The sequence below is a fragment of the Lonchura striata genome, chromosome 7, assembly GCF_050655825.1.
Source record: "Lonchura striata isolate lonStrDom1 chromosome 7, ASM5065582v1, whole genome shotgun sequence".
In the NCBI taxonomy this organism is placed as follows: Eukaryota; Metazoa; Chordata; class Aves; order Passeriformes; family Estrildidae; genus Lonchura; species Lonchura striata.
The window spans coordinates 20,298,260-20,310,355 of record NC_140709.1 but is presented as its reverse complement, the minus strand read 5'-3'; the positions used below and the strand labels follow the sequence as shown (position 1 = coordinate 20,310,355).

General features: G+C 36.5%; 1 protein-coding gene across 23 annotated transcripts in view; it reads left to right on the top strand.

Annotated features, from left to right (window-relative positions):
• METTL8 (methyltransferase 8, tRNA N3-cytidine) overlaps positions 1-12,096 on the top strand; it is an 81,325-nt gene that overhangs the window by 29,399 nt on the left and 39,830 nt on the right. For 12 of the 23 annotated variants that reach the window (XR_014956555.1, XR_014956558.1, XR_014956557.1 and 9 more), the window contains 3 exons: positions 672-782; positions 5,478-5,633; positions 9,931-10,022. Coding sequence is in view for 18 of the 23 variants with exons in the window: in XM_085584458.1 (XP_085440584.1) it covers positions 778-782; positions 5,478-5,633; positions 9,931-10,022 (253 nt within the window). In the remaining 5 variants the exon portion in view is untranslated. Of the gene's footprint in view, positions 1-17; positions 543-671; positions 783-5,477; positions 5,634-9,930; positions 10,023-12,096 lie in introns of those variants that run through there. The other 11 variants (XM_085584455.1, XM_085584457.1, XM_085584448.1 and 8 more) reach the window with 5 other exon arrangements.

Genomic DNA, 12,096 nt, shown 5'->3' with positions numbered 1-12,096 from the left:
CAGCCTCGCGCCGCCTCCCGCGCGGCCCGCCGGGTACTGTAGTTTTTCCGAGGGCGGATCGCGCGGCGCGCCCGGACTTCACTTCCCGCCGCGCCCCGCGGAGGAGCGGGCCGCCCTCCCGTACGGCGGCGCTGCGGCGTGGGCGCTGGTAAGGCACCGCTCCGAGCACCGGGCAGGAGCGGGCGCTGCGCAGGGCTCGGTGAGCGTCGCCGCCAGCGGCCGCCGGCCGGTACCACGCAGCCGCCCGCGCACCGGGAGCTCTGCCCCGGCCGGGCTCCCAGCCCGTCCTGTGCTGAAGGATGCGGGCGCTCGGCATGTGGAGCGTGCAAGTGGAAACGCTCTACCCGCTGTTTTCTCAATTAAATCAGAAAAGTTTTGTTCGTGGTAGCTGGTTTAGGAGAAGTGGGAACTGGTATCTTCTTTCTTTTGAAATGTTCCTGCTGTATACCTCAGCCTTCGGGGTTGGGCGCGGGGCATTCCCGGGGATGAGCGTCCGGCCTGGCGCCTGCGAGCCTTCGGGCACCGGCCACGAGCCTTTTTGGGTACGGCAGTGTGGGATTGAGTGCACTCGGACTTGGGGCGAAGGTTAAGGGATTGGTTGAAACCCGTTTAAAACTCCAAAGTCAACAGAAACTTCTTAGGATGTATGACACTTCCTTTTTGTGTTTTAGAGCTACATCCAAATGCTATCACGGTCATCAATCGCTACTTGCCAGCAGAGCAACTGAAGTCTGTGGACAGACTCGTTTCTCTTCTTGCCTGAGGCCAAGCGCCCAAATGTGGTAATCAAAAATTGCTGATCTTTTTGTGTGCCCATATCTGTCTTTCGGGATCTGAGTGGAACCTTGAATCTTCACTGATCTGAAGGAGCGTCCTTTAAATTTCTGTTGCTTTGCAATTATTGCTTGAAGGGAGTTAAACACAAACACAGTGGTCGCAGTTGCTCCTACAAAGAGCTGATTAGGGCAGTAAATGGAGCATATTCTCCGGTGGATTTGCAGCATCGCCATTGACTTCAGAGCTGGCAAGGCAGGTTGTAGCTCATCAAAGTACACATGGACATCCAGAATCCTGCAAGAATGTAAAATGGATGGAGTTCTTGAATATGCACTGTAGACAGTAGTAAAATTCATGGTGCTCTATCCCAATTCTCATCACCTGTATTAAAAAAACCCCGCAGTTTGTGTTGAGACAAATTATCTTTTATTAGGCAATACATTTAAATAATCAGTATTTTGTAGATAATATGTTTAAAATAGTTTAAGTGATTGCATTTGGAGGTTTAGATATATCTTCACTGCAAGTATGTGTATACATACATAATGTGTGAAGTCTCAAGAGCTCTTTTCCCTTTTTTCTCCTTCCTGTGTAAGCAGCATCCAGCAGAGGGTGTGCAGGGTAATGAGGCGCCCTTCTTTGATTATTCAAGTAAATGTTACCAGTAAATCAGCAGGATTTATCTCCCCTTCTCTCTCATTGCATAAACTGTTTCCTCTTTGCTCAAATATTTTTAACAGTCTGCCTCACTTGTAGAAGCTTGTGGAAGAGCAGGCACTTCTCAACACATGTATATGTGATTAAAATAATATCTGGTGGGGCAGGTTTGTTTGTTTTTATCTGCTTTGTTTTTAAACTAATGTTAACTTTGTTGTTTCTATAGGAATCAAAATCATTTTTCTTTTTCTTTTCCCCTGGGAGGCACTGCTCTGTAGCAGTTTCACTGAAGTTGCTGTATGCTCACAAGGAGGTCTGCATCATTCCTGGTGCATGAGAAAGAAAAACAGTTGAAATTTTTAGATCTGCTGAGTTTGAGAAGTTGTGAAATACCCTGTTGTTTCAAATGTGCATAATTTTTTGGAAGTATATGATTGAAAAACTAATTATTAATCCCCAAGAGGCATGATTAGTCACTTGGTCAAATAGGACTAAGCACTCAGTTAAGGAGTGAGTCTGGTTGATAATAAAGTCACCCCCAACTCCACCCAGACTGGAAATATTAAGAAATATTAATAAGTATTTATTTTTAAAATAACCACTGGTAATTCATAGTTATACCTTTGTGTTACCATTATCTTGAATTTTTTTTTTTCCTTTCTGTCCCCAGTTGCCACTTGCATCTCTTTTGTGTAAAGTGTTTTGAGTTTTGGTAGTGTTTGGTGGTGATAATATAGATTAGTAAGGCTTTACAGAAGAGCATTTGGAATTAATGGTCAGATGTTGTTTAGATAAGCTTCTAGGTACCAAGCAGAAGTAATTGTATGAAGTTAATTGTTTCCAGAATACTTTTCTGCCTAGTAATGTAACAAAAGCTGCACATACTGTTCCTAATATAGGCTATTTTTGTCTTTATAGCAGAGACTTTACAAGTAGGCTTAGTGATTGGAGATGGAAGAAGTTAGATTTGTAGCTGGAGATCAGCCAAATATCAAAATATTTGTTTCCAATGTGTTCATTAAATTAGGTTCTTGGACAAAAGTAACTGGTTATTTCTGTTCTTTTTGTTGTTTTTCTTCATCTGACATCTCACTCAGAATTGATACTTTAAAAGAATTTTACTCATCAGTTAAGTGGTTTAAAAATTTTTTGGGGTGTAATTCACTGTTAAAAAATCTTAGAACAGTTATTTTCTCCTATATCTAATTTTTCTTCTATGGCTGTGACTGCTCAGGGTTTTAATGACAACATCAATTAATTTAATTAGCCAATTTCAGGTCTGACTAGGAGTTGATGTGTGTACATTCTTCTGCATGTTCACCTGCAAAAAGCTGTACTAAAGATGCTGTATTTGCTTATTTCTTAAAATTTCTCAATTAAATTGAGGATCTCATCTGTACTTGTACCAATGACAAAGCTGTAAAGTCTAAAAGGCAGTGCTCCACAGGGAAACAAAGACTTCCATGTTGCTGTTCAGCATGGTTATTGAATGCATTGTTGCTTTAAGGTTTTTTTTTTCTGAAAAACAGTTATGCTGCTACAAAATTTAGTAATTTTTATTGTAATTCAGTTTTATGTTAATTTCCTTAAAGATGAAAGTTGAGTTGTTTTGATTAATAATCAAATTTAAAGTATTCCTGATTGTGACTGAACAGGGAGAAACTCCTAATTCTTTCAGGCAACATTTCTTGCTGTCATAACTTCAGGGTATGATCATCTTACCTGATAACAAGAAAGGGTGTTTGCCTGTTTCATTAACAAACTTCAGTTAAACAATCGAGCAATGACTCCCTTCAGAAAATGTGATTTAGGCTTACAAGTGATTTAATGCATTTTGAGCTTTAAGTAGCCATGTTGCCAAATAATCTTGTGATCTGTGCATGACATAACTCTCAGGGATGTACCTGCATGTCTCAAGGGAGTTCATTCACATTTAACATAGATTGGAACAGGAAACTTCCTCACCTACCCCACTTGCCTTACATTTTTGGAATTTATCTGCTAAAATCGTTCAACTACCACTCAAAGGCTCACTTTTTCATAGAAAGGCTTGCATATCTGGATTTTACTGATGTAAGATCATCTTAGTCATCTGACTATAGTTCCCATCTGTGCATCTTTTCATGTTTTTATTGAGATATTTAGAAAGCCAAGAAAAATTATGTGACGAGCCTAGCAGCTGAATCATTGTTTTTTATGGTGAATATCAATGCTGGCATAGGAAATGCAAGATACTAACTCAGGTTTTTTCAAGTAATTGAGGGAGGAAGGGGATTTGTAAACAGCTTGCAATGTAATAATGGAATCTTTATCCAAGCTTTTCTATAATTTAATAATAATAATTCTGAATTGTGGTTTGGGGTTTTGGAGGACTTTCTGTTTGTTTTTATTTACAATAATGCCTTTATGTAAATTACACATTTTGCAGAAATTGTCATGATGTCTTAATTTTCATGTATCATAATTATTATCTTATTATATTCTATATATGTTAATAATTATGGATTATATTCTAAAAAATGCATACATATTTTCAAATAAAAACCAGTAAAAACTTGTAGTAATTGAAGTATAACTTGGAATAGTTTTACTTGCTGAGCCACATTAAAAAAAACCCCACAATAGACTCATTAGCATTAGAAGAAGTTTTGATTCTTTTAATAGGCCTAAATGTTAGATTTTCACTGTATGGCAACACTTCCATGTCTTGGTAACATTACAGTTTCAGCAGCCAAAATCAACAGTGATTTTATGAGGCATCATCAACAATAAGGCAAACTCGATTTTATTTAAACTTTGACAAATAAGAAGTTTTAATATTTTTACCTTTTTTTTCTGTAGGCTTAAAATGAATAAACAATGCCCTTTTTAAAGCATGACTCATTCAAAAGTACATGTTAAATGAGGAATTGTTCATTTAATTGAAGTGATTCCTTTGCCAGTCTTTGTATTGATGTGGACAGATTAATAATTTTCAATTCACAGTACAAGACTTGTGATCAAATACTACCATTTTCCTTAAGATAGAAATCTTTGGTTTGCAACCTGTTTGCACAGAATGTTTTCTAGTAGTGTCTTATGCCTGTTCTTTTGTAACTGTTTTGGATTTCCAGTGCATTAAATGTGTGGTTTTTATGGAAGCAGTATTGCAAAAAAAGAAGAGAATAAAGGCAGGAGAAAATAGGACTTAGAATAATTTTAAGGAAAAAAGAACAAAAGCCCATCAGGGTAAAAGTAGTAGGGGGAGTGTTTCATTTTACTTGTCTCAAAGAAAGCTTACATTAACAAGAATATGCAAAAAACCCCACCAAAAATACTAATACTAGCTACACACATTTGTTTTCTTTCTTTATTGATCCTTTATGAAGATATTCTAAGTAAAGTAAAATATAGCAATATAAAATAGAATTATACATGTAATAGAAAAATCTGAATCACTTTATAATTTCCATTGATAGCAATTAAACATATATAACAATTACATTTCAAAGACAGCAGTGAACAGGGATCAGGAGAATAAATGGCAGAAATGTTGGAAAGTTTTATGTGAACTATGTTTACACTTAAGAAAAGATATTTAATTTCCTATTTAAAAGCATAACACCATAGTCATAGTTCCAGAGTGAAATCTTTTGAAGAAACTGAGTAGGGTGAAAAATGTCAATTTTACTGAGAGTATATACCCACTGGAAGAAGTGGTTTCATTACTGATCATTTCTTGCTTGCATTTGTAAAGGTACAGTATCAGTCTTAGGTTATTGTTTTACTGTGTATTTGTTTTCTTTCCCCTCCCTGATAGGACTTTGAAATGATACTATGTAATTTATTTTTTGACTGATTTTATTCCGGTAGCCTACTTCGGAATTATTTGGGCTTTCAGCACACTGAAGGGATGTTGCCATTTTCTAAGAAGCATTTGAATTGATATTTTAGTGAATGATTTTTAGTAAACCTGTTCTTGGTTATTTGACCAGTCTGTCATGTAAGTGACATAAACAGTTGCATTACTGCAAAACTGTAATTTGAGTTAAATGTGTTTTCAGGTCTCTCAACACAACAAACTTCATTACAAGGCTTTCTGCTTTATGTCTGAGGAAAAACAAGATGCAACGCAGGCACCAAAGTAATAGACGACCAACGGTTCCACTTGGATCACGGATTTTAACTGATCCTTCTAAGGTCTTTGACCATAACATGTGGTGAGATGTTTCTTCAAGGATGATTTTTGTATCATTTTGTACACTGTTTGCTCTAATGAATAATGGTGCGAGTGTATAAAACAAGGTGCTGTCAGAATAGGCCTATGAAGGTAGCACTAGAGGAAACCTGAGACTGTCACAAGTAATCTGACAGTTACAACCTCTCAGTCACTTGTGTTAAAAGCTGCCAAGCAAATAGTTAGTCAAGGAGTGAAAGGCAAAATATTATTATGAATCAGTAATCAATTAGGAGACAGAGGGTGTAAAGATAAGATAGTCCATGTTATTTAAAATGGCAGAAAATTTCTAGTTACAGTAACATTGCATACTGGATTAACACCCTAGTCTAAAATTGACATAATTTTGAAAGGAACATGTAAATTACTCATATTCATCTAAAGGTATACTGAAGATGTTGCAGATAATTCAGCAGAAATTTTCAGACACTGTGCAATTATCAAAAAAAGTAAATCAAATCTTAACATAAACAATGTAATAGCAGAGAAGACATCAATGTGTAAATGCTGACAAGAATAAGAATTTCCCTGATTTGCAACATCACAAAAGGTACTTTCGTGATTAATGTGTGCTCAGAAAAGAGTAAGAATGCTAGTCAACACAGTGGGGAAAATGAGACAGAAAGCCCAAGATTTCTGATTGTGGGATGGAGATGAACACAAAAGATTTAAGTGATACAGGAAGTGTTAGAAGGATAGAAGATTATCCAAGTCTATTTAGAAAGTAGAATATCTGGTCTCCCAAATATCTACCTAAGATATTTTGGAAACCAGGAATTTCTATTCTTAAAATTTATCATTAAACCCAAGGAATATTAGTTGAGAAGTGGGAAATTTAGAAGTTACACAGAATTACTTCTTTAAAAAAATTTAATGTATTTTTGAATTCTGTTACCATTTTTGAGAGCAAAGGTTTAGCAAAATCAGGAAAAGGGACTGGATGTGGCTAACAATAACCAATGGGTAAAATATCATAGGAGTAATGTGACACATTTCAGGACTTGAGTTACTTCTCACTTAAGTAGAAGTAATCTGAAATTTTTGTACTTTCCTCAGAGGTGTTCTCTGCTGTTAGCTATCAGAGAGGTTACTGGACTAGCTTTTAACTTGCCAGGGTTTTTATAATATTTTTTTATCATTCCATTTTGCTTTTTAATTTAATTTATTTCAAAAGATTCTCTGTATCATCAGCATATCAATATGCTGATGAATAAAAATTTTTAACAATATGATACAGAAGATTTTCATAAACTAGTATCTTCATTAGTCTTTCTAGTGTTTAAATTTGGGCTTAACTCATCAGTTAAGGTACACAACTAAATTTGTCACCGGTTAGTTCTAAGCTAGATGTCCCCAAGCTATGGTCCCTAACGCTTATCATTTTCAGGCTAAATTTGGAGTTGGCTATACTTCCTTGGTCAAGGAAGCTGGAAGATGTCTGATTATTGTGTTAAGTGTGTAAAGTTTGTGTTTCATAAAACTATATGCAATGTAGTTCTTAAGCATGTTCCAGGCTTAGTGCTTCCTGCTAGGTGGACAAATCCTTTACATAAAATGTAAAATAAATGTAAATGCTGATTGAAATGTATGCTATATAATCAAGAGAGGAAAAGATTTTAAGAAAAGGGCCACCCTTTTTCTGTAACATTGGTTTTTCATCAAACTGTTTGTTTGCTTATTTTGTAATTTCCTTCCAAAAAATTCACGTGTAGCTTCAGCTTTACCTGCTACCCTTTGGTGACAGTCTAACATAGTTATCAAACTTTGATGTAGGTGGTTAGGATAGATTATGAAGATGGAGGTAAAGAGACAGGGTTGTTCAGAAGGTGGATCTGTAGATGAATCTATGTAGTTCAGATGGGAAAAAAGGTGGAATTGAACTGAAGCAAAGCTGCATAGAAGTTGTGATGGTCTTGATAAATCAAGAACCTGGCTATGTTGGGGGGTAGGTCATTGTTTCTGAAGCTCATTGCATTGGCAGGGTTCTCGCTAGGGAGATAAGGAGAATTAGGATGTGGTGGTAGTGCTGTATAGATTACACAGGGTGAGCGTAAGAGATTTGTCTTCTCTGACATTGATGTATGATGTCCTTTTGTTTTCTAATCATCATCTTTGTTAGTTCATAAAGTGACATTCTTTTTGTGTGAATTGGCAGGGAGACAAGAGCTGGTACCATTGCTGCTAGAAATACTAAGTAAATTAAATTTGGGGGCTAATGCTTTAGATGTCTATTGTGGTGCTTTTCTGTTATTTTGAGAGAGAAGTAATGAATGATGCTAAACGTTGGAGCAAAAAATGCCTGCTTCTGTTCTGGCCAGTAATTGAGCCAGTTTTCACATTATCAGAGAGATAATTAAACCCTAAGTTAGCAAACAAGTTAGCAGAAAAAGACTAAGTTGAATAGGCTGAACTGAAAGCAGCATTGTTTGATCTTATATCAGGCCTACTCATGTTAACAGTTCCTGGTGTGGTTAAAATGGATAGCTTGCTTTGCTGCTCTCAGTGTTCAGCTTGAAACACTTCTGCATTTAAACACTTCTGTGTTTAGAATTCTTATGTGTTCTGTGTTTCTACCAGCTTGTATTGCTGAAGGTGCTGCCTCATTTGAAGCATCCATACTATGTACATAATTGCTGACAAAAAAAGGAATGTGTCTCATTTTTTTGTAGATTTTGATCAAGAAGTGCTGCCATATGGAAATTTCTATATTTACCATATAGAAATTTCTACAAAAGCACCAAAAGGGACTTTATGAATTTCTAAGGAGGGAAAAAAAAAAAAAAAAAAAGCTGTTAATGAAGATGGAGGGCTTCAGGCACCTTTAGTATTGTGTGTAGAGCCCCTAAGGGCTTTGACAGACACACAATGATGGATTAAAATTGATCAGCTAAAGATTACAGTGCAGCAAGTGATCTGTCAGAAGGGCTGACTGTGTATTATTGCCATCTGAATAGTCCTTGGTTTCAGCTTGCTGGAATAGGCAAGGTCAAAACCAGTGATAGCAGTGAGGGAAGCAAGTCTTTCCAAGAGGTTGTCTGCCTGGTAATGCTTCGGTCACTCCATTTTATTCTACTGCAGCATGTCTGTCAGAACCATGACACTGCACAGGAACATTTGGTATATGAACAAATACAGGAAGGGGAGAGGCAACCTGCTGGGGACAATAATGAGAAATATTTCAGTAGAGAGGCGGAAATCAAGTCTGAGGCAAGCAGACAAATACATACCAATTAGTCTCCCACAATTAACAAAAGAGGAACAGTGAAGGTCTAAGAATTAAATTACCTATATGTCACCAAGTAAGGAAAAGGAAGATGCTCATTAGCTTTTAGAGACAATCAAGTTGGCACCTTCTTCCTTTTCCCATAGTAACCAATGGAATTTTAGTAATGGGCTTTCAGTTAGCTGATTTCAGTAGGATTAGGATCTAATTGATTACTTGAATTATATTATCTAATTTAATCTATTCAGACTGGACAATTTGGAGGGAGAGCTGATTGGCTTTTGCACATTTTTGGGCACTCCCCATTGTGGTCTGATTCAAACCAGAATCTACAGGGAAGGCAGCTCAGTTATCATGGTCAGATCTGGGCTTGGTTCTGTGACCATGGATTAACATAACATTTAGGTAACCACTTTACACAAGTATAGATGGCATAGATTTGGAAACATTGCAGCACTGGTTGACTTTTCTTACAAATGTCTCATTCTGGTTTTTTGTTTGTTTGTTTTTGTTTTTTTTAATACTACATATCTCTATTCCTCAGAAAAGTAAAATCCTGTCCCTCAATTCCACCTGTTACAATTGAATAGGTAGATTATGCTCCCTGTTTCAGAACAACTGATTTCTTTGCTAGTCCTTAGTTCCTCATCATAAACACTATTAATGTCAGGAGTTTCTTGCATTACGGTGTCTGTTGGTATTATTGTGTTCAGCTAAATATAGTTCTAATGGGATACTCAATACACTCCTGTAAACACACTCAATTTGCAAGATATTTACAATCTTGTTATTAATAAAAGAAATTAATTCTACTTTAGTCTCTTTGCAGCTGGGACACGTTTCTAAATCACTTAACTTTCACCTAATTAGTGATTAATTTTTATCTATCATACACTGAAATTTAGGTTTTAACTGTCAGTCTCCTTGTGGTCATTTGCTTGCACTCAATAAAAAAAATGTATTTGGGACAGTGTAGCTAATTCATTACTGTTTTTACTGGGAAAAAATATTTTAAGAAAACCTATTGAAAAGCTGTTGCTTCAATTGACTTCTGTAGGGACCACATGCAATGGTCACAAGAAGAAGAGGAGAATGCCAAGAAAAAAGCAACAGAGAACTCTCTTGTGAAAGTTCAATTGGATGACCAAGGTATGGTATAAAAAATTATAATGCTCTTTATTAAAACATTTGAAGATGCTGTAGAATTCAGGAATACCCTTTTTATTTCTACATTCTTTTGTCTACATTATTACATTTGTTTTTTGTTTTTTTCCCTTTGTTGCCCTAAAAAATCTCAGTGTGTTTTTCCTAGCAATACACTTATTTGAACAGTTTTCCCATTAGAGTGGCAGTAAACTCTACGTAAAACATGTGCATCAGTATGGTGCAGTTGTTCTGACCCATTTCACAGTCCTCCAGAATACAACTCCTACTACACAAGGCTTTTATAGCTTGGTTCTGGGGATGAAGATTCCCATGTACAAATACTTTTCAGTGATTTGGGAACTATTTAGAGAGCTTGTGTTTGTTCATTGCACTGTATTTCTGTTAAATGCCATGAAACTTGCAGTGGTCCCAGCTGGTTCAGCTTGCTGCCTTTGCCAGGCTGAGCTGGGAGTGCTTCAGGAATCCATGTGTTCACTTTGTGTGGAAGGTGTTCCAGTACATCCTGCACGGTCTGCTCTCTAAGGGATTAAAGAGTTTTGTGCCTGTCTTCAGAAGGAAATTTAATGTATTCTGGGTTTCTGAAGAGTGAATGCTCTAGTTTCAAACTGGCAAACTAAACCACAGACTAAACTCTAGGGTAGTTATGAATGCTAAAGCTGGAATATCAACTTGATAGTAGTACAGAAGACTGGATTCTTCATTTGTTGTTCTGTTAGAAGGATATTCTGAAAGTAGTTACTTGGATATCTTGTGCCTCAGTTTACTTAGCATGTCTTGGATCTGTCAGATAGTGTTGTTATGATCCTATGCCTTGGTGTAACTAAGGCACATGTTGGAGTTTATTTGAATTACCTGAGAATGTGCCTTGCATTGTGTGCCCTTCATCACTTTGAATACTCTGAGATTGTCAGCCTGCCTTTTTCTGTTACCTCTCACATTCTTTATCTACATACAGGAGTACAATGTTTGTTTTTCAAAAATTAAATTTAATATCGACTTGATTTGTATAAAAAGCTGAAAAAATCTCGTAATTGAAAAGTAAGCTGTGTGGCTGTGTGCTCATGAAACCTTGCATTCTTCATCTACAATCAATTAGAAGTTAGTTTGTGCTGGTGAGAAATTGAATAATCAGGCATTTGTCTACTGCCATGAAACACAAGAATCCAAGGACATTTCCTATGAATGCCCCTCTGTTTAGAATTTGAATAGGTGAGCATTGCTGGTAGTGTTCCTTCAGAAAGCTTCAGCTTCATTCTGCAAATGGAAGTACATTTTGGCCTATTTGTGTAAACAATGAACCAGACCAAGACTAATGAGCAGGTTATTTTGGGGCCTTGAAAAAACTACAGTAAGGGGGGAAAAAGACAGATTTCAACAATGCTATTAGATTACTAAAGAAGAAGAGCTTTGGTGAGTCTTTTTAAAACAAGAGCAGTGTAACTGAATGAACTCATGATAGGAATTTGATTTACATATTAGATGTGCAGTTTCTTCTCGGGCATGCTTGCTAGCAGTTGAAGATCCTGTTATGGAGAAAATTCAATTGACAAAGTAAAGGTTTTTTTGGGGATTTTTGGTTGTGGTGGTTTTTTTGGTTGTTGTTGGTTTGTTAGTTGGTGGGTGTTTTCTTGTTTTTTCCCTTGTTTTTTTTTTGGTGGGTTTTTTGGTTGTTGTTTTGGTTTGTTTTTGTTTAGTTGGGGTTTTTTTTTTTTTTTGAAGTTCATGTTTTTTAGTTATGTAATGTTTACATGCTTTGGAATATTTTGTGGGTAGGCTAATTAAATACACAAAATAAAATAAAAATTCAATAATACTGCATGCATGTTATTACACAGAGATACAGGAATGACCTGTGCAACAATGCAAAGTGAAGTGTTCCTTCACTTAAACCCATGTCATTCCATACTAATATAGTTTGAAAAGCTGACTTTAGCTATTTCTTTCCTTCAGTTCTGAAATCTGGAAAACTTGATGTGAATTTAAGTACGAGGGTTCTGAGCAGAATTGTAGGAAAATTGTGACTATAACAAGGGGTGATAATAATTAAAGAATCTTT